Source organism: Cydia fagiglandana, chromosome 7, assembly GCF_963556715.1.
Source record: "Cydia fagiglandana chromosome 7, ilCydFagi1.1, whole genome shotgun sequence".
Lineage (NCBI taxonomy): Eukaryota > Metazoa > Arthropoda > Insecta > Lepidoptera > Tortricidae > Cydia > Cydia fagiglandana.
In genome coordinates this window covers 19419098-19443298 of record NC_085938.1, presented here as the reverse complement: position 1 = coordinate 19443298, position 24201 = coordinate 19419098, and the positions used below count along the sequence as shown (strand labels likewise).

General features: G+C 38.2%; 1 protein-coding gene across 1 annotated transcript in view; it reads left to right on the top strand.

Annotated features, from left to right (window-relative positions):
- Positions 1 to 2267: 2267 nt before the first annotated feature.
- Positions 2268 to 24201, top strand: part of LOC134666251 (zonadhesin-like) — a 97042-nt gene continuing 75108 nt past the window's right edge. The window contains exon 1 of the mRNA XM_063523404.1: positions 2268 to 2650. Coding sequence (XP_063379474.1) covers positions 2268 to 2650 — 383 coding nt within the window. The remainder of the gene's footprint in view (positions 2651 to 24201) is intronic.

The following is a 24201-nucleotide window of genomic DNA, read 5'->3' as shown; positions in this document are numbered from 1 at the left end:
GTTAAAATTGATATTGCTGCTCGAATTTATGACATTTGTGATTCGGTTTTGTTTTTGTAGGTACTTAGGATAAATATTTCTTTTAATATTTTTTATAACCTAGATTTACGAAGTATGTAAGTAAACACTTCTATAGAGTTACGTATTTCAAAATTAAGACATTTAAAGTTAAGTGCAAGTGTTATTTTAAACGTAAAACTTCTATGAATTTATGACATATAAATAACACTTGCGCTGCGTATGCTATCAAAATAGTTTCAGACTTTTTTGGTCTAACTCTAATAAATCGAATTGAAACTCGCACGCCTTACCGCTAGGCTACCACCTACCACAGTTTGTATTTTCTATTAGTTTCAAGCACTTCCCTTAGTAAACAATTAAACTGTTCCTAGGTCTTGTGCAGAGTTTGCAACATAAACAAGGAGTAGTTGTAGCACAGTACACTAAGAACAGTAGTGAATCTAAGGCCGCTCGGCAAGTTATTTGCCTACTCTTGCGTTGGCGCTTAGGGTTGTCACTTTTATTGTACCTTCATACTGATACGCGACCCGGCCGCCGCGCCCCGCGCCCCACGGCCGGTTGGTCAACGACACCTTCTCTAGTGAGGATGTTAAGTGCAACAACCTTTTTTTGTTTGATTAAAGCATGAAACTTGGCACAGCAGTTCCTTATATCAAAATAAGCCGATTTAGATCGGTAGCCCGAAGGACCCCCCCCTCTGGGGCCAGGGAGGGGGGGTCAAAGAACCGCTCCGCCCGGCTTCATTCTAAAAAATCTAACAGGCCCCGTTTAGGTAATAGGTCATATTTGGTATCAATTTCGGATAAATCAATAACGTAGAATTCATTTCTGTTATTAAAAAATTGCAATTTGTCGAACAAAATTATAAAAAATTAAAAATAATCTAATTTTTCAAGTGTAATTTTTATGTTTTATTTGGTGTCAAAATTAAACTGCCTGGTTTTTCTACATATAAAAAATATGACAATAAAGCCTATTTAATGCAGATTTTATAAACATAACTTTTGTTTACCTTTATTAAAAGAAAATTGCATAAAAAAACTTATACCGTCTCGCGCCGGTGAATATCTTTTTACCGACATCGGCATCGTTATAGACAACATCCGAAGTACACACTCTGGAGACCGATTAAATGTATTGTTTATTGTTGTAGATCCTATTATAAAGATAGAAAAGCGTACATATATTATTATTATGTGTCGTTCAGTGAAAAAAGGGACCTAGGAAAAAATTATCACAGAGCCTCGCGTTTGTATAGAAGCATACTCGTATTTAATTAGTGCCAACCACTCCAAGGACTCCATGGTCGCTGTTCTCAATGAATAAGAAGTAAACTGTAAGTATATATGTCAGTTTCAATCATATTCTGGCCACAGTAGGGTTGTCAGAACAGTTTGGAAACAGTCATTTGCTTTTTGCTTCCATTCCCAAGAAGACAGACTGAGCTTTGAGGGGGCTTTTGACACAGCAACCTTCGAGGCCGTAGAGGAAAGTCTGAAGAGTGAGGGCATCTGACCGGCAATAGCGCAATGGATAGGGAAAATGCTAAGAGGTAGATCCATTACGGCGGAGCTGGGAGGAGTAACAAAGACGATTAGTCCAAGAAGAGGGTTCCCACAAGGGGGATGCCTGTCCCCCCTGATGTGGTGCCCACTTCTAAACTCAATGGTAAAAGAGCTCAACAGAGGAGGCATGTACATGCAGGCTTACTCTGATGATGGAGTGCTGTTAGAGAGAGGAATGGTTGTCACTGCGATAAGAGATATAATGATAAGAGGTCTCAGACAGGTACTGAGATGGTGTAGAGAGAGAGGGTTGGATCTCAATCCATCGAAAACAAAGCTGGTGCTATTCACTAATAGAAGAATAAAGGAGATGAAACCCATAAAGATACAAGGTATAGAACTAGACATGGTGGAGGAGTTGAAATATCTGGGCGTTACTTTAGACAGTAAACTCAGGCACAAAACTCACATCAAGGAGCAGACGGCTAAAGCTATAAGAAAACTGTTCCAATGCAAAAGGGCAGTAGGAAAGAACTGGGGACTGAAGCCAGGAATGATCCACTGGATCTACAAGGCGATAATACTACCCAGGGTGCTATATGGAGCCGTGACATGGTGGTATAGAGCACATATTAAAGAAAACCAAAGAGACCTAAGACCTAACCAAAGTCCAGAGATTAGCGTGCCTCATGATGACGGGGGCTATGAGAATGACCCCGACACACGCAATGGATGGAGGTAATGCTAGGCTTGAAGCCACTCTGGATTGAGGTAGAGAAAAGAGCCACCGAACAGTGGTACAGAATGAAAGCATGCAACGAATGGAGAGGAAGCTGCGTAGGCAAGAGACACGCGCTGATACAAAGAGAGGCACTATCAAAACTTGAAATGTTGATGGCCAATAATGACGTTATAAAGAGGCAGGAGATATTTGACAAGAAATATAGAATACACATAGGAGACAAAGATAACTGGAAGGTGGAAGTCGGACACCCGACGACCATCTGCTTCACGGATGGCTCAAGAAGAAGCTCGATGAAACTAGCAGGAGCGGGCATAGTGATCCTCAAACTGGGAGAGCATCAGTACCACTGGGTAGATATGCTTGCGTGTTCCAAGCCGAGGTATGTGCTATAACGCGCTGCGCAAGCATAATCAAGAAGAGCGTAAAACAAGAGGGTACTGTCGTAATATACACAGACAGCCAGGCAGCACTAAAGGCACTAAAGAAAATATCAGTTACCTCCTCTCTCGTGAGAGAATATCGAGAGGAGCTCAACTTGATAGGCAAGCAAAGAAGTGTCACGGAGGCATGGGTTCCAGGACACCAGGGAGTAACGGGAAACGAGAAAGCTGACGAGCTGGCGAGGATAAGGGCGGAGACGGAATACATAGGTCCGGAACCGGCTCTGCCTATGTCAGCGGATGTCACGAAGGGAGTCATAGAGAAGGTAAAAGAGATGGAAGCACAGAGAGAATGGGAAGAAGAGACTGGATGCAGACAGTCGAAGATGATGATCAAAGGTATAGACCACAGGAGAACCAGGTATCTTCTGAAACTAGGTAAGGGCAGTCTGAGACTATTGCCAGGTATCATTACAGGTCACAATACTCTCAACAGACACCTCAAGATAATGGAAATTAGTAGAGACGCCTCCTATCCACATTGTGGTAAGGAGGAGACTAGCTTACACTTACTAGCAGAATGTACTATGTACGCGGCACCGCGATATAATACATGCGGTAGAGACACACTAAAAGAAAACGAACTAAAGGACGTCGAACTCAAAGATGTCCTTTTATTCTGCAGGAAAACAAGAAGATTTGAGGAGAATAGTGTGGGAATGCCGCCGGGACAGTAACCTGAAGCTCCAACTCCAGGGAACTGGGCTGAATGAACGCGACAAGCGATCGACAGCCCGCCTGCTTCTGACCGGGCGTCCCTACACTACATCTACATCTACATGTATAAGTTAGTCTATGAATTTACTAGAGTCGGTAGGGCTGCACTCTGGCGGCAGAACATTGCAGTAATATCCCATATTGAGAACAGCGACCATGGAGTCCATGGAGTGGTTGGCACTAACTAAATACGAGTATGCTTCTATACAAACGCGAGGCTCTGTGATAATTTGTTCCAAGGTCCCTTTTTTCACTGAACGACACATAAAATAATATTTGTACGCTTTTCTATCTCTATAATAGGATCTACAACAATAAACAATACTTTTAATCGGTCTCCAGAGTGTGTACTTCGGATGTTGTCTATATCGATGCCGATGTCAGTAGAAAGATATTCACCGGCGCGAGACGATATAAGTTTTTTTTATGCGATTTCCTCTAAATAAAGGTATGTAAAAGTTATGTTTTTAAAATCTGCATTAAATAGGCTTTATCATCATATTTTTTTAATGTAGAAAAACCAGGCAATTTAATTTTGACAATAAATAAGAAACAAAAATTACACTTGAAAAATTAGATACTATGAGTTTTTTTTTATTTTTTTCTAGAAATCGCTAAATTTTTATACCAGAAATGAATTCTACGTTATTGATTTATCCGAAATTGATACCAAATATGACTTATTAGCTAAACGGGGCCTGTTAGAATTTTAAGAATGAAGCCGGGCGGAGCGGTACTTTGACCCCCCCCTCTCGGGCCCCAGAGGGGAGGCTCCTGCGGGCTACCGATCGAAATCGGCTTGTTTTGATGTAAGGAACAACTGTGCCAAGTTTCATGCTTTAATCAAGAAAAAAAAGGTTCGACCTTTTTTTGTCACTTAGAACCCTAGCTACGCTAGTGGCTTTACGATACAGACCACGGCCTGCAACTATTAGTATTAGCTTCAATTGTATACTTACTTAATAGCTTAGTGACCCAAAATGAGTCTTGGCCTTCGACTCGAGTACACGCCAGTTGTCTCGATCCTGTGCCATTAAAATATATAAATTAATAACATAATTTGAATTTTTACAGTAAAAACATGTACCTATTTTATTTATTTTTAATATTTTTTACACATTAACCCTTAATCAAATATCGGGAAATTATTTCCCACTTCATTCTAATTTACGAAATATTTTTTTATCTTTTTAAAGGCAGCACTCAGCGATACCAAACATACAGATTTAGTAATATTTTGAATTTGAAAAATGGCAACACTTTTCTAATGGCCGCCATTTGTGACCATACGTCAAAGTCAATGTCAGTTGTTGTGATTTTTTTTGCAATAACGACAATTTTTTTAGTATTTTAAGGTTAAGTGCGAAAAAAATCTTGTAAGTGCATACACTGAATACTATCATAAACTAGACTTATTTTCCCTGTGTTTTGCTTGAAAAGAATTGTGATAACGATAAGATTTAGCCAAGATTTTAAGGTTTTAGTAAGTGGGTAATTATTTCCCATTGTTTGTTCCGTACGATTTACAAAAAAATTGGTAGGTTTAATCAAGTGGGAAATTATTTCCCAGTGTTTGTTCTCCACCTAAATTTTAATTGGTTTCCATAAATAAAAATATATGTCCGTTTGCCTGTTACACAAAAAAATCTGTGCCTGTTTTTGTTTTCTTTTTTCTTTTATTTATTTCTTTGATTTTTGAAGATAACGTTAAAGGATCATACTTGAATTTCAAGCAAAGCCGGGGGGAGCTACTAACTAGTTAAAAGTTCGTAACCGTATCGGACAGTGGGAAACTATTTCCCACTTCATTCAAACTTTTGCTATTCCGTAACGGATAACGGGAAATTATTTCCCACAGCAAACCCCCCTTTCCCCCCCACTAAAATTCTTTTTATATATTTTTTCGTAATCTACGCACCCAAATTACCTAAAAACCAATCTTAGTTTTCATAAATCTCATAAAAAGTGTTCCGTTTGATTAAGGGTTTCAAACGACTCAGTAATAGAAGTCGTAATAGTAATATTTAATCTAGTTTATTTTGATCGCATAATCAAATCGCATCATTAAACTTTGTAGAAAAAATGAATGTTTACAAAACCGGGAAAGGGCAATCTTAAAGCGTCGTCCAGGCATTCTCCAGGAACTTGGTATTATACAACGTCTTTCTTCCATCGTCCAGTGTCGTATTCTCACTTTCTTTGGACATATTACGCGTCGAGATGATACATCTGTGGAACGACTTGTAGTGCAGGGAAAAGTCGAAGGCACAAGGCGCGGTAGGTCACCAATGCGTTGGTCAGACCTAGTCAAAAGTGCATTCAATGAACCACTCCATGAATGTACAAGAAGGGCTACAGTACGGGAGGAATGGCGACGGATTGTGAAGCTTGCCACCGGCCCTGACATGACGACCACGACCACTCTGACAAGAGTGTGACGACAAAGAAGAAGAAAGCGTCGTCCGGTAACTTGTTATAAAAATGAATGCATTTCCCCTCGAATGACTTTATATGTGATGTAGCTCTTGTGTTCAATTTAAAAACTAAGAAATACATATTATTTCCACTATACCGACGACCCGTCTGGCCTAGTGGGTAGTGACCCTGCCTGCGAAGCCGTTGGTCCTGGGTTCGAATCCCAGTAAGGGCATTTATTTGTGTGATAAACACTAATATTTCTTCCTGAGTAGAAAACACCCATGTGTTTTCTATGTATATAAGTATGTATTTATCTATACAAGTATGTATATCGTCGCCTAGCACATTTTATTTATATACTTGTAATATAGGTATTACTATACCTACCTCCTCCTACCTATCTATGTCACTGACACTACATTTTCGCTTATTACGCTTATAAGATCGACGAAATACCTATATGTGTTTAGGTTCTGAAGCAATTTATGCCTTCAAGCTTACTTTTCCGATTTGACAGGATAAATAAATACTTTGAAGAAAAAAAAATCATAGAGGTAAAGAAAAATGCGTAGGTAGGTAAAAATAAACCCCAAAACAAAGGATTGCGGTAACAATACATTTCCCCAGTATTTGTCATTAAACTCGCCACGGGTCGTGAACTAATAAAATACCGCCCTTTATTTAAAGTTGAAACGGCCCCCGTAATGAATTAGTATACTTCTCGGCACCGGTCGTTTGCTAAAAGTTGATGTGCTTAAACAAATGCCCAAAACAGTACTGTAATCATACGTTTAATGGTTCCCATAATGACCTCGTAAAGTAGTAACTGCCACGAGCCCTTTCATAAATACTGAACTTCCTTTCCGCGGGTCGGGAATTTCCATTTTTGCCAAAGTTGAATTTATTTCAACATGATAAAGTGCCGTGTATAAACAAAGTTTAATAAGCGTTGCCCGAATGGCCTAAATGTGCCCGTATTTAACTTGACTTATGTGGTGTACTTGATTACAACGTCAACAACTTTGAAACGTTTTTTTACAATAATATTGAAGTTGATGTGTAATGGCGGTGTTTGTATTTAAATGTACAGTAAGCATCAATACCGAATGAGACTAATGGCAAATATAGGTATAGATACCTAATCCCTATTTGGGTATTCCATGAGATGTCCCGTGCAAACGCATTTTATTTTCGTTTTATTTTATTAATATAGTTCTCATATTATGTAAAAAAATATTAGGTAAAGTTGGGGATGTGTGGCGAAGTCAGGTTCTTTTAGATTTCTAATATTTTATTTTACAACTATTTTTACGCAGATTTATTTATTACGAATTTAATAGATATCTATTTCTTCGTCAAATTAATTAGAATATTTCACTCGGGCGAAGTTTTACACCAAGAGAAGTAAGATTTCCCTACTGTAGATAGTTTTGCCAGCCTTATTTTAAATGAATTGATCACGGGGTTTGCCTCTCGCCGCGAGAATAGGGTAGTTGACTGACTAGTCAAATCAGATTCTTATTTCGAACTGTCATGACGATTAGCCACTATGGAATCTATTATGAAAAACAGAACAATGACGTCAATGTCAAGGTATATTTCATTCGGATTTATTAAATCGAAATTGTGTCTGAAAATAACTGCGGTCTAGATTATTCTAATATTTTATATTGCATTTGCATTGCACAGTGTGAATTAATTTATTTTAAATACAGGCAACATCCCTATTAGCTAAATTGTTATCCGACTGGACCAGCCCATCAGCCTATCAGCCTGTCATCAGTGTAACACGTCGCGGACAGATACAGCGTTTCTGCATTTGGCAGACGCGCTCATCCATCAACCCGGCGCGGATGAGTTTGGGTTAATCACTTCGTCCTTGCGTGTATAAATGTTTGGCCAGTGTTCTGACCGACGGCTCAATTCGGGAAATTAATAAGAGATGCACTAAATATGAAATAGTAAAGATATGTGACGTTCCACGACAAAAGGTACCTTATGGCGGCTGGCGTCGCGATTCGGGAAATTTATTAGAGATTCACTAGATATGAAATAGTAAAGTTATGTGACGTTCCACGACAAAAGATCCTTATGGCGGCTGGCGCTTACGTCGCATAGCGCCGCAATAATATTGGAGCGACGTTAATAATCGTAAGCGCAAACCGCCATAAGGTACCTTTATCCGTAGGACGTCACATATCTTTACTGTATCGTATCTCGTTAATCTCTAATTCACTTTCCGAATCGCGCCGCGAGGCGTGAGTTGGAAACCTGACTCGTACGAATGAGTACTTTCCGATATTAGAAACATATGGTACCTACCTACAAAATGAAATGAATAAGGGTGTACGGATACACCCGGAAATAAATTTGCACTTTCTAAATTAACTTATTTATGTATACGAAGTTCGCCGCCGCGTCTGTCAAACTTTATGTTCGCAAAAACTACTCAACGGAATTTCATGCAATTTTCTCCTTTCAATAGAGTGATTCTTGAGAACGGTTTAGATGTATAACTTGTGAAGGTTTTTTGTAACCCGTGCGAAGCCGGGGCGCGTCGCTAGTTAATAATATGAATGCATTACATATAAATATATCGATCTTATGAAAAATATGAAATGGAATAGTTTTCCTCTTGGTTGAAAAGTAAGGTAACTGCTAGCTTATTTTAAAGTCGTATTAACGCCAATATATACCTAAGTTAAAAAAATTAACACAGCTTATAATCATGCAATTTCCACTACAAATCGATAAAAGTGGTTAAAATTGCAATGATCTCACTCTCAAAACGGTTTTAACAAAAAAAATCGTGCAAACTACCTACACTAACTATTATTATCAATTTAAACATTATTCTATGTATGTGCCCATTCAAATTCCTTGAACAAATACCAATCCGAATTGGGTATTTCCCAGCATTGATGAAGGTTCGCGAAGAGGGTAAGATAGAGACGGATGGTAAATCACCGCTCGGCAAGTCGTTTGAGCCCATAACAATAATGAGGAGAGGCTGTTTAGTGGCGCCGCCTTTCCCTTTTGCGTTATTCCTTCCCAACAGTACACAAAACTCACAACAGTAGGTACAGTTTATTTATTTATTTATTAATAGCTTAAGTCTAAATGTCCTATGTACCTATATTGTATGTCCTAAGGCACTGGAGCAAGCTGTGGTTGCCTACAATTGGACAAACGTCTACCTTTAATGTTATGTAAGCTACTGATTCTTTTTTCTTGATGTATTGTCTGTTGGTGATCCTAAATAAATAATAATAATAAAATAACAGTCACCTTCAATAATATGGTTACTCTTGGAAGGCCGCAAAAATATGTGACACGTTCTTATGGCTTTACAAATAAAATCGTGTCGGATATTTTAGCGGCCTTCATTGTGTAACATATTATTGGTGACTGTACGTGATACGATAATTTTCATTTTAGAAGTAGTTTAATGGGTAGGTAACAACATATTTTTACAAATTTTATCACATTGTTTCATAGGTTTTCCTTTGTGTACAATACTAATCCTCTTTATCGCACAATCTCAAAATAAATTTACAAAGAAATACACATAATGCATAAAGACAGAGGTGAACAACAGGCGACTTTATCGCCAACGAGTGATCTCTTCATAACCTTTAGGTGGTGGGGAAAAAACAACAAAAATCATTTTATATTGAACTTGTGCTTGTGCTGTAAAATTGCCTCGCGATTTTGACCATTTCACAAGTCTGACAGAACCGATTACATGTCGCGATGTTTGATTCGCCACATTGTACAGTGACACCTAGATGGCGAACAGTAGATAATGTTACGTATTCGTAATATGAAGGAATCCAATCGTTAAAATGTATACTGGTACGAGTGGTTCATACTGTTTGCAGAAGGTTTACTTTGGCATCTCAGTGACTCCATTTGAAACGTATTGTGTTGTGAGTAAACCCTCGCACTTACATTTAAGACGATACGCGCATTCAGTGACTTCGTAAAACAAGAAGTCACTTAGGTAGGTACCTATCTTTATTGCCTAATTCTTTTTCTTTTCATTCGATTTTCAAACACCATAAATTGAATTAAAATAAATTTCATTTTTCGGCAAAGCTTGTGTTAGCTACTCGTATGTTTCTAACAAATCAATTTTCAGACTTTCGTTTTACTTCGTAACATACCTAACCTACTCCTGGATAGTATGAAAATAGTTGGGAACACCTTTGCTTAGATTTTCAAAGTTAAAATAATAACCTAGACGGTAAAAACCAAAGCAAAACTCCTAGCGACCAACGCACCGCTCCCTTCCTTAATTATGCAATGTTTTTATTCAATTAGTATGTGGTCGACCCTAATTAGGAGTGTAGGTAATGGAGGGTAGCAGAGACAAGCCGTGCGCCCACAAATAGACCAATAAAATGGAAAAAGGCAGCATTTCTCGTCTCTTTGCGAACAATAGCGTACAATGGTGTGTGCTTGTGTTCTCATTTGTCTTTCTGTCCAATCTTTCACGATGACGATGTTGTTTCGTTGCGTTTTGCATTTCCAATGAGCGCCTAGATAAGGGTGCTCGCGCGTTTCTCATAACGCAATTTTGTAGAAACGACAAGATAAGGTGCACGGGGGCAATTTCGAATATGGAAAATTTCAAGTAATCGAAATATTTTCCATGTTTTACATTATTAACTAGAGTGCTCTTTATATCCAGATCGTCAAAAACATCTTTTTCGCTGGACATGGATGGGCCATTACTTTCTTTTTGTTGAAAATAAGCTTTTGTGAAAAAAAGTTAGTTATTTAATCAGGCTCGAATCGATGAAGTGTCTAGGGCTCTCTCTCTCCTCAGGTATCTACCTCAAGACTGCTATTCTTATGTTTTTGGCAATGTAAAAAAGCGATAGAACTTTTCAAAAACTCTGCTTGCTGAATCCACAGCATTTTCATATTAAAGTAAGTAAAGTAGCCATTTAGTTTGTAACGAGACGGGACGTATCTAAGCCAGGATGCAGTACTTTATTTTCTTGTTTATTTCTGTGCCGCGGATTAAGTCCTCCGTCCCGATCCCACTGGATTAAAGAAATTCTACTACTTTTTCAGATGACTTTTAAATAAACTTTAGTTTCCAAGCAATTTATGTTCCGCAAATAATTCTCCTGCCTTGAAATAGTTGTTTCCGTGGGAATAATCTACTACTATTTGGTTGTTTAATTAAGACCGAAAGTCTGAGTTATTATTTTAAACTAAGAGTGACATTCCATTTCCAACTGCAGCTGCAATACTGTTCATTTTACTATGGAAACGCGTCGCTGTCATTGTCAATTTCCATTGAAAATGAACAGTATTGCAGCTGCAGTTGGAAATGGAATGTCACTTTAACGCGGCTTTATAGGAGACAAAGTGAACAGAGAATGCATTTAATCAGTATTGATTCGGTAGTATAATTTGGTTGTACTTTAACACTTAAGAATAGCGCTTACTTTTTTATGACAGATGACCGGTGATCACGTGATGCTTTCCATAGAAAACGAAGCGCCGGAAGCTCCGGCCCGAATCCAGCCCGGTCTAACGTGAGTCATCCTTAAAATAGAAATATTTGTGACGAAGTTTAAAACAAGGGCGGGCACTGCCACTGTTAATTTACTTAATAAAATTTACCTATACTGCAAAACGTAATTCAAGACCAAAAAAAGTAAGAAATGTTGCCACTTTTTTACTAGCGCGTCTTGTATTTATGTACGAATAAGTAAATAAAAGTACTTTTTTAAATAGTAGGAGTAAAATTACTAATGAATAAATTATCTTAGCGTGATTATTTATCGAAAGGAATTTACTATTTTACAAACAAATCATTGCAGTGGCAACATTGTCTTACTTTTTTTGGTCTTGAATTACGTTTTGCAGTATAGTTATACTTCTTGTAGGTGCTTACCTTTATTTATGATTTCTGATTTCAACTCTTATAATAATTGAAAAAAAAAAAAATCAGACGGACGCTCAAAGTTGTGGTTAGTATACATCAAGTTGTATAAAAATATTTTCTTTAATGTCAATATCTAGAGAGGGAAATGGGGATTAAGGTTGTATGGTGGAGCGGTCTTCCCCTTTCCTCTTACGACAGTTAAAAGTATATGGTCTAATTGAAACGTGCCTCCTAAGCTCGTTCTATGCTCTTTCCCATGTACACCCCCAAGGAGCCAGATTCAGATGCACCACTTGTTACGGTTTTGATACGACCTTGACGATCGTCCTGGTTGGCGCTCACTCACATACCACTGTCACTTCATTTTATACACTTAGGGCCAGTTGCACCAACCACATCAACGTCAGGCTGGCGCGTCCCGGCGCTTTACTATGAAACTTTCCATACATAAAAATTTAGCGAACTCTTTAACGATACGAACAGTTTGGTGCAACCGACCCTTGGAGCTTTAACATTGTCCGCTCCGATATCGGATGTAGGATCCTACATCCGCGTAATCAGGCTGCGGGGGCGCGCCCGGGCGCCGTCTTTAGCGGTCACGCACACTACAACAAACATTATAGCTACACATACGCACACAAACGAATATTATCGGTCCGACAGCTGACGGTGGGCTCCAACATGGCTGAATTTATCGGAAGCGCCTTTCCCATATCGAATGTCCGAAGGTGCCTACGACAAAAACAGCTGCAGGAGAGTAACATTGGCATTAAGTCCGCGTTTTAAGCGTCATTTGTCGTGTTTTTAGTAATAATGATTTATGATGAAATGCATAAATAAATACAGAGAAACACATTGTTTATCTTACATTTTACTTTCTTTTGACATCCAATATCGGATCGGACATTGTGAAAACGGTCTTACACCAATCAGCGTGAGCAATCTTCAAGGTCGAATCAAAAAGATCAAAACCGTAACAAGTTGTTGAATACGAATCGAGTAGTACTTGAGTACTACCCGCAAAAACACGCTTCATTTACGAGGCTCGTGTCGCGGACACGTGAAGTGCCACTCGCGCGCCGGTTCGTGTCCTATCTTGTTTGTGTTCAGAGCTGAGCACAACGCACTCAAGAGATACTCAGGAGTGCATTTTTAGGGTTCCGTACCCAAAGGGTAAAACGGGACCCTATTACTAAGACTTCGCTGTCCGTCCGTCCGTCCGTCCGTCTGTCTGTCACCAGGCTGTATCTCACGAACCGTGATAGCTAGACAGTTGAAATTTTTACAGATGATGTATTTCTGTTGCCGCTATAACAACAAATACTAAAAACAGAATAAAATAAAGATTTAAGTGGGGCTCCCATACAGCAAACGTGATTTTTGACCAAAGTTAAGCAACGTCGGGCGTGGTCAGTACTTGGATGGGTGACCGTTTTCTTTTTGCATTTTTTTCTGTTTTTTTTGCTTTATGATACGGAACCCTTCGTGCGCGAGTCCGACTCGCACTTGCCCGGTTTTCTTGTTTTAATGTCGATGGAAAGTGTGGTATGACCAATATGTGCCGACATGTCGTTCTTCTCAAAACATGAAAGTGAGATGTCTATGTCCTTTTCCGTCTCTATAGGTACACGGAGATTTTATAATATGTTATATGGATATTTTTAATTTATTTCTTCGTTGTAATACCTAAAGTATACGAAGTACTAAGCGTAATAATTGTAGGTATCGTTTGTATTCAGAGGGCCTACCCCGTAAAATCAAAATTCGCAAATTGCGAGGATATTTGTTCGGAGATCTTTGAGATCTTTGATCTTTGCTTTGCAGGACAGCTCAATGCTCCCCTATCTCCCCTACCTATTTTCAAAACCATGGAAATAAATAATTTCGTTAAGTATAAAGGTTTTTTTTCCACCACCGGCTCATAAAGGCTCTCTTTATTCTTCGAAATCTGATGAGAAAGTTGCATTTTATCCCCAACAGTAGTAATTTATGCAAATTTTGAAGAGTTTTGGTGAATTGTTGTCATGCTGGCTGGTAGAATTGACTTCAATTATGGAATACTTCGCTTGCTCGGGTATTAATATTAGCACGAGAGGTTAAACAGCAACTTTGCCTCCTTGTAAAACAAATAACTATTGTTTACATTATTCGCTGTCTAGACATAAACCAACTATTGTATTCGGCTTATTTTAAAATTGTTTACTTATAAAATTACGTAATCATCTTTGTCAATTATCATTGAACTTTATAATGTCGGGCATTTGCGAGAAGTTTCATTTTGTTCAAACAAAGAAAAGCAAATAATACTTACAAACTGCTAATCATTCAAACTTGCGTTTATCAGAAGAAAAAAACTGTAATCAGCATCTCGATACGAAAAGAGCTTACAGGTGTAGGCGTGGTGTCGCAGAGGATGTCCATAGGTGACGATAATACCTTACTATCAGGTGAATCCTTTGTTCATTTACCTCCTTAATAAAAAAATACTTAGGTTTAAACAAAGCAAACACTTTGTTTAAACTCGAAAGCAAAGAAGAATGAAAAGAAAAATCGCTTATTCCGAAAAAGGATGAATTAAGTAACCCTTGGCTATTCCACAAAGGAAATGCACGCGTGCGTTAAACGAATGCGGGTTGTTAGTGGAAATGTCTTTATAAGAGTTCGTGCCGTCAGCGAAACAAAGACGTACAGGTACTTTTAAAATGAGGTGGATATATTTAATTCATATAAAAAACTGCACGGTGTTTTTAATGATAGAGGCAAACTAACTAGAAGACAAATCGCCTGATGTCACTAAATAAAAGCATTAATGTCTATTTTAAATGGCATGTACTGATACTTCTGAATAAGTACCTACATTAAAAGGATTATTTATTTTTTACCTACGAGTATCCCTCTTATGGTAGGAGTGTATGTATACAAAAACTGTACAGACATGTACAGACAGACATATATGTCACAATTAGGTTTCATTTTCACCATTTCCGCGATTAAATTCTCAAAAGTACTAAAACGTTGAAAATTCGCATTGAATTTCGCTGGCCAAGATCTTATCTCAGACATAATCATCGTTACAGAGAGCTAGGAACAAAGTAAATTGCCGACGCCGCCAAATGAGCTGGAACGGGAAGGTGCCGATAATTCTACTGAGGCCCCTGCCTAGTGATGTGCCGCGATTCCCGAATACGATTGGGTTCAAAAGTTTTTAGTATCTATCAGTTAATCTGTCGTATTCGAACTTCAAGATATTCACAAGAGACGATACGTACTAGATCCATTCTAGATACGTTATAAGTAGTTTAGATATCAACTAGTTCTCTTTTGCAGCGCAATTCGGGCAACCCATGTCACTTTTACGTTAGATAGAGTAAGATATCTATTAGATGTGAATAGGATCTCTAAGTCATATCCTGTGGAAATCGTTCAAGAGTATCTCTAGAATCGCGCAAATGTCAAATTTGACAGGTTAGATCTTAAACATATCGTTATCGTATCTTGGTGATGTCTAAAAGATATATATTTCAAAATCCGAATCGGGCCCAATCTTTTGACCTCCAAAAATGTCAATTGACGCGCGTGGCTACAGCCCTTAGAGCATTTAGTAACTGGATACGTCATGGCTGTGATTTTCTGTACAAAAGAGTCTACCGATTTTTGCGGGGAGCTCCTCCCCGTCGATAAATGTATTGCTATTTCTACATGATTTTTACGTAACGTACTTGTATAGCCATACAGTCATGGTACATATCATCATCATCATCTCAGCTATAAGACGTCCACTGCTGAACATAGGCCTCCCCCTTTTTTGGGGGGTGAATGCCATAATCGCCACGCTTGGCGGGCGGGTTGGCGATCGCAGTCGAGTACAGCGAATTTGAGGGACGCTGCTGCCCGTCCACCGGTGGTCTTGGACGTAGTTTAAGGACATACCCGGGTCCATGTCAGTCCATACAAAAGTTTGCACAATTATGCAATGTTTTCGGCAGGGGGTAAGCTCTTAAAGGTGGGTCCAGTTATTAAATGCTCTAAGCTATAGCCAAAATATCAACCTCCGTGCATTTTGAGTAGGTTCACAATGACGCGCCGCACACGATAATAGGCGTGGCGTTTAAAGTGTTAAATTTAATACTTACTGTAATAAACTTAAAATCACAATTTTGCTGCCACACACTTATAGGCATTTTAAACTTGCTACTTAAAGTTATATGATTATATCTTTAGTAAAATGAAGCATTAGGGTTTCGTTTCGTTCGTAATGTCCACAGAAATGACACCAGATTTCCCGAAAGTTTTTGACCTGATTTCTCAATTATTAACGTTGTTATTTCCAAAAAGAAACCTCAGGACCTCATGTCCAAATTGACCATTTTATTTAACATGTCAGTCCTAGGCGACAATGTTTAGATAGAGATCTTCCACAATATTTTTGCTATTAACTATTTGCGGGATTTTATTATGTCTGGCCATAGTCTGAGGGATAGTATTACATACTGCACAACTTTTACTATGCGGCCAACCCCGAATCTGCAAAATTCCCAAAATATTTTATTGTCTTTAGTCTTTAATATTCCTACAAAATTGCCCATCTCTAATCCTGACACAGCACGATTTATACTCGAATAGCGGCATTTGAACTTCGAGAACCTTTTCTTGAAATAATATTAATTTGACATTAGGTATATTGAGCATGCATGCGAGACATGCGTGCCAATTACTAAGACGATCTGACCAGGGTCATGTCAAACCCATTTCAAAACTAAAATAAGTAAATTAGAATCTGCATCCTACGTAAACCTGTGAAGAAATTCAAAGGAGAGAAATTCAAGAGGAGGCCTGTGCCCAGCAGTGGGCCATATCTTTTTCTTATATATAATATCTTGTTTACAAATACTTGGAGTTTTGTCATTAGGTAGATAGTGGGACATATACGCCTTAATTATATTATTATATAACCAAATGCAATCCGGGTCTCTTTAATATCCATTATCCTACGAGCTTTTCCATAATGAAAACATATTATTGCTTTCCGCTCGAAAAATTATTGTAATTCCATTTGCATACATTGCCATTCCATTTAATCTGAGCAACAGAATTGCAATTCAGATTTTATAATTATGGATGTTAACTACGATTTTTTTTATCTGAGTACCATCGCCCGCACTCTTAACTGTCCGTCTTTTGTAATAAGATTCATCGATGGACAGTTAAGAATAAGAACAGTATGAGAGTATAGCTGTTTGTACACTAAAGTGTTTGCGTGAGCGCGATGCCCTGAGATCTTTTGGTATAATAATCGGGTTTAATGGTTATGTAATTACTTAATCATATATTTTGAAAAGTTATTCTCAAATACAGGTTTGTGTGTACCAAAGCATGCATGCATAGACAACGATTGACGCCTTGTAACTAGGTGCGGCTATGATATTCGTAATGGCTCCTCCGGTCAGCGCCGGCCACTCCAAGGGACGCAGCCATGCGGTAGAATGAGATAGCAATATCACTTGCTCCCTCTAACGCATAAATGCGTCCCTTGGAGTTGCGGCACTGGCCCATCGTGTAGAGGAGCCATAAGGTAGGTAGCCGCCAGGGGATTGCAGGAAGGGAGGTGAAGGTCGATCTCAGGGGCCTATCATGGACCTCTCCAATGGCATGCCGTAGAGCCTGATATTTTGCTTTACCATTTCTGCCTCCCTGCAAAATTACCTTGTAATTTATAATTCATATATATATAAAAAAAACATTGAAATGTATAATTATAAACTGCACTCGCTTTTTTTCATATTTCCCAAAAGCCATACATACTCACCTAAGTGTATAACATTTTACTCGTACTACTTGACATTTTGCAACAGTGACATCAAACGCAGAGCGTAATAAACTAGTGATCACATATTATCTTTTAAGCGGCTCGTTTCCCGTTGACACCGACATTTTCCGTTACAAACCGAGGACAAACGACGCCATCATTTTGTGGAATACAAAGCAAAATTTGGACAAGCCTTGTGGCAATTGTGAGTACTGAGTTTCAGTTTGGTACGCTTTGATTTATCACAGTTTAGGTTCTGCAGTCAGAAGCAAAGCTCAGAAAGGATCGCCTGCCTTACACGCGCGGCCTTGAGAATAAATAAATGAACTACTATTTAGACGGATTACGTTTGACTGAAGTAGGTAGGTACCTTTATATTTATGAGCCGCGCTCGAGTAAATCCGAATATCCACTTGAATCTACTATAAACGACACTTTTGCATTACACAAATTAAACCCACAAATATATTGCTGCCTATAATTGGGTGCAAGTCCCATTTAAAGGTTTTAAATTAAATTTATACCTATTATGGCGCTTACGTAGAATTACGACAGCGCATTGCGACGGTGATACAGATAGCTACCATTATTTATATAGACCACCCAAACTCATGTTGTTTCCATGCCAACAGTTTTCTTCTACAGAACTTATTCCTTGAGCCCTAAATAAAATTTAAGATGATACAATTTTATGGTTTTATACGTACCTACTTATTTATTTTTTGTTGATTTTTCCCACCAAGTTTAAGAGGGCTTAGATCTTCATTTTGCAAAGCCTTTTTTATGCCTAATACATTATTTTTTCTAACGTAATATTTTTCTTTACCTTTTATCCGTTATTGCAAATTTACGATTCTGGAAACTGAGTTCATAACAAATGTTAGCTACTGAGAATCGGTTAAATACCATATACAGACTAGACTAAACATTCAGTTGCAGGACTGTAACATCTTGTTGCATATATGTCTGTGGGCGGAGTAATCTGAAAGTTATCACCGCGTTCATTCTTATTAGCGGCGTTATACCGCTCAGTTATTTTCTAATGGCTTAAGCGTCTACGTTGTTCTAAGATTTATTTAACATTTCAAGCACTAGATAACTCTAGTATAATATATAGTATAGACTTATTATAAGTCTATCAGAAAATTTCAGTCAGTATAATTCAGCGGCAAATTCAAAAAATGTAGGCGCAAAAGGTTATCGTTCCATAGAAAATTAATGTTAGTTTCCTCACATTACGTGGAAGAGAAATACATGTCATAATAAGTCTCAAAAGACAGCTCTACGACTCCTCGTATAAATTCAGAGTCGGCTCGCCTTACGAACACTCCAAGAATCTCGTTTAAAGTTTAGCATACTCTTAAAGTTGCAGCTAAGTGCATTATGTGCTATTCAGAGCGGAGCTCGGTACACAGCAAATAGTTTCAGTGTGACCCATATGAGGATGACGCGTGCTTCGTGCCGAGTTCGAACCGCGTCCGATGATTCGGACAATTTATTTTATAATTTCTGGGGAAGACAAAGTAATTATAGCCAGCATGAAATGAATGTAGGTTTGGTGTTTTACGCACACTATCGCCGCTTCTTCCAAAAATTTTCTGCCATCTTAAAACTCAAACATCGGCCTGACCGACGCGCGGAATTAACGAATTTAGAACTTAAACAGAGAATTAAGGCTGTAGCAGTAATTTTACAACAGTAATGTAGCTGCAGTTGCCATCCAAATGTTAACTTTAGATGACTAATTTTCGGACAATGCTCATACTCGGCTCGTATCGGTGTAACGTAAGTCAGCCCCAAATAGTTTCAGTGCACGACCTATGTCGTATATGGCTACTGAGTATAATGCTAGCTGTTAAGATTTCTGGGCTATTTGGAAGTTGAGTCGTTATTTTGTTAAAGCGGTTGTTGAAATTGGTTTCATACCGACATTTAAGAGTCGTGTTGGATTTGGATATGGGCTCTTGCAGTTCGATGTAGACTAGTTTATTTCGAACAGTTTAGTTTGTTGTAAGAGCGTTAAGGTGCAGTGCGTTCAGCCAGATTATTGAAAAGTCGTAATGCTGTTTTAAATCTTAATACGGTTGCCAAAAAATATGAATACCAATCTTGATGCGTTTGTCTAGTAACCTCGTCGATTAGAAACCCGATTTAGTACTTTTGCTCCATAGAAAAAAAACGAACACGAACGACCACGGTCACGAACTTAAATGGTTTAAAACGCACCATTCAAAATATGTTACTATATTTGCAAATAAGCTATTAACACGAAAATTTATTCTAAAATGCGTATTGTTATTTTTGATCGAACTCATCGACTACTTAGTTATGGATTTAACACATTCAGCACCAAGAACCCGACTATCGGGTAAACTGTTCATAGCGACTACTCGCTCCATACGACGCGAAGACGTGGCTACGCGCTACGAGCGTAACCCGTAGCACTTAGGGCCCCCCACATTCTAGCGTCTTTCGAGCGTCGGCGTCTACAAATGTATGGCCGCGCTCGACGCAACGTCGACGCAACTGCGCAGCGATGTCTTTTTCCATAGCGCTGACCAGACGCCGACAGACGCCGACGCTCGAAAGACGCTAGATGTGGGGGGCATATTGCGCCCATAGTGGCAATGAATATGTAAAAAATTGTGTAAAAACGCATTTTTGTTTTTTGGTAGAGGTTACTTCAACTAGAATTACGATATTTTTCTTCTGCTGCCTCCAAAAAATGTGTACCTACACGAAATTGACACTAGTCTATCAAAATACACGCATATTCATATTCACGCTCACGTTCTAAAAAATAATGTATCACAAAGTGACAGTGCATTAATATTGTAGTTGAATATTTATTCGCCCCCTGTCTATTACCAGCGGGCGGTGTAAAAAATTCAGAAGATAAATCGTGGCGCGGTCCGGGCATGTGGGCACCGTATCAATCATGGACGGCAATTTTGGAACAGACTGACACCTATTTGTAGATTACCTTACACTAGACCCCGCTTTATTAAGCTTTCAAACATCTGTCTACGCATTTGGAGTTTTTCGGTCACAAACCCAGTAAAGAAGTCCACAATCTTGAACAATTCGCCATTACTGGCAAGGCTGATGGCAAACGACCTAGAGGCCGTAGCCCAACAAGATAGGTAGATAAAGTCCGTTTTATCGTGGACACCCCACTGCACGTCGTGCTTCACGATGCCAAAAATAGATGACGGGACGCTGTCAAAGAGAAGCTGATTCCAATGGAATATCACGACTCTCAGCAATGAGGAACACGTCGCAAGAATGAGGAGACCTCGTTTTATTGCTTAAATTTGAGGTTTATTGCTTAAATTTGAGGTAGTATACATTTGTAAAAAAATACACGAAAATGGATACCGCCAGACTAGAATGATATTGTTTATACGGCATAAATTCATGAGAATGGCAATAAATAGCACCTATTTAAAAGTGCATTTATTAAATCTTATTATCGTGCCCCGCGGTCGGCACAGTTTCATTTTTATCGCCTATCACTATGCGCGTCCCTTTCGCAATTACATACTTGTTGGAATGTGACAAGCGATAAAAACGCAACCGTGCTACAGTGGCTGGTCGGACCAGGGTGCATGGCGCCAATAATTAACATAAGTCATATATGCACTATCCAGTGGTAAATAAAGATCAGAGTTTCTATCTCAAAAAAAACGAGTTGACACAAAATATGTTTGGTAAACCTTTATTTCTTCGTTAACAACAGTTAACTATTTCAGTTATAACGGAATTGCCGCGGCTTATCCTGGATTAAGCGTCGCTTCGGAAAACAATAGTCGCTGATCCGACTTACAATTTGTTAATACCTATTAAGTGGTATCTGTATTAGGAAAGCTAAATATTGTTATTAAAGTAACAATTAGCCCCATGCGTGATTTTATTTTAATTTTTCATATCATTATTTGCATCGTTTGAACACCGGAAAATATAAAAATTCTATTATAAAGTTTCCCATTATTTTATTAAAAAATATTTAAAATGTTGAAAAATTTTGAGCGGTTGAAACGCTCATAATTTTTGGCGCGAATTCTTGATGACGCGATGACGTCACGCGTTGGATCGTGAACTAACTGACGTTTGTTATTATTTACTGTTCTATGAAACTTATGCAAGCAACTCCGCTCTTTCTGTGTTTATTCGTTGTATTGTTGTTAATAACATGGAAAAACCTAAAAAAACATTTTATACTTCTAATAGGTATTGTTTAGTACCAATGTGTAGAAACACTACCATGAATGCACCCGAGAAAACATTTTTTGACGTGCCAAGAGATGCGAAAGTACGCAAACGATGGTGTAAACTTATGAAAAGAGGAAAACTAAACCCCAAAACTACTTTTCATTGTTGTAAAATTACAACAATGTTGATACATACATGGTCATAAAACGTTACTCGTCCTTTGCGTTTTTAAAGCAAAATATACATACACAGTTTATAGGTTATTTATTATGGTAACTATACATTTGCTATCACTTTGAGCTTTACACACACACATAGTAAAATTCATTATATTATTATATTTACCTTTCAGCTTTCTTTCCTTTCATCTCAGCGGAAAAATTTTTTTTAATGTTGGCGAAATATGCAGACATCATGAAAGCATCTACATATGTGTTGTAGATTGTCCGATTGCGCTTTGACAAACCCGCTGTCCGTCATCGTCTCGGTGGCGTCGTTTTATTTGATAAATACTTATATTTTCTATTTCACTTAAATTTCCACCGCTTTGTTGTTTGGATATTTTGCATTGATAAAATTGAAATAGCGCGCTTTGAGTATCCCGTGCGCATGACAATGACAAATCAGATGACAGCACTAACCGTTCAGATACTTACAAAGTTTCATGGTTATAAAAATTATAAATAAAAGATATCTTTATTATTCATTTTTTCAGAAATATCACATGCAGTGTATTGGATCTAATATGGGGTCACATGCTTAATGCGTAAATAAAATGACACTAAACTCAACGAGTGACGTCACGTGACGTTTCGACCAATGGCGTTGCGTTTCGTTCACTAGCTTTTCGCGGGCAAATTTTTGTACTTTTTATTTATTATTTTAAACAATTCAATGATAATTTAATAACGGAAATGCATTTGTAACATGATATAATAGTAACAATCATCCGAATAAAAAATATTTGAATGAAATTTAAACTTCATGCATGAAGCCAATTGGTTAGTATACAACTAAAATGGCATTCTGCTTAAGTAATTTTCTTGATTAACGCATATTTTAACGCATTCACTGGCGACGTTTTCGTAGCGCTACACGCGTAACCGATTCTAGGGTTTTCCCGCCTTGTAGAGGAAAGCGACTACGAACAGAGCGCCCGCCAAACGGGTTCCCGGCTTTAATGTTTTTAATGTTATCAGTTTTACTAGGTACCTACACCACCCTTTTTTTAAGAGATTTATGTGGGACTCCATGTTATGGGCTAATGAGACCAATCACCAATCGATTTAATCGAACAGCGCAGGAGTAAATCATTAGATCCTGGTAAACGCTCTCTCTAGGTTTTGAACTATGGGTGATATTGTTATACTACGGAACCCTACACAGAGCATGGGCCGACATGCTCATGCCCGGTTTTTAGGGTTCCGTACCCAAAGGGTAAAACGGGAGCCTATTACTAAGACTTCGCTGTCCGTCCGTCCGTCCGTCCGTCTGTCTGTCACCAGGCTGTATCTCACGAACCGTGATAGCTAGACAGTTGAAATTTTCACAGATGATGTATTTCTGTTGTCGCTATAACAACAAATACTAAAAACAGAATAAAATAAAGATTTAAATGGGGATCCCATACAACAAACGTGATTTTTGACCAAAGTTAAGCAACGTCGGGCGTGGTCAGTCCTTGGATGGGTGACCGTTTTTTTTTGCATTTTTTTTGTTTTATTTTGCATTATGGTACGGAACCCTTCGTGCGCGAGTCCGACTCGCACTTGCCCGGTTTTTTTACTTTATTAAATTTAGCCGGCTTGCAATATATGTATGTTAGCTTTTAGTATTTCAGCATGAGCGCAGCAAAGTATTTTTTATAATAATAATGAGGGTTGTAATAGAGTACTTCAACAATCTATGCATGACGACCGGTCTGGCCTAGTGGGTAGTGACCCTGCCTATGAAGCCGATGGTCCCGGGTTCGAATCCTGGTAAGGGCATTTATTTGTATTATGATACAGATACTTGTTCCTGAGTCATGGTTGTTTTCTATGTATATAAGTATTTATATATTATATATATCGTTGTCTGAGTACCCACAACACAAGCCTTCTTGAGCTTACCGTAGTGCTTAGTCAATTTATGTAAAAATGTCCTATAATATTTATATATTTTTATTTATTTATTTATTTATTTGAAATAATAATTAATACCACAAAGGGCTTTATTTTTCAAAACATAACTATTTCTTAAGCATAAGTTGCATTTAATCTTATCACTACGTAATAATGATTTAGATAATGGCGTGTTTTAAATAACTTTTTACGTTACCTATTTTGTTTATGCCAAGGTGTAAAATTTTAAATAAATACTTTAAATTTTCAATCAAAATATGTGTATATGTATTAGGTTTGAAATACCTTTAAGTACCTGCTAAATACTCG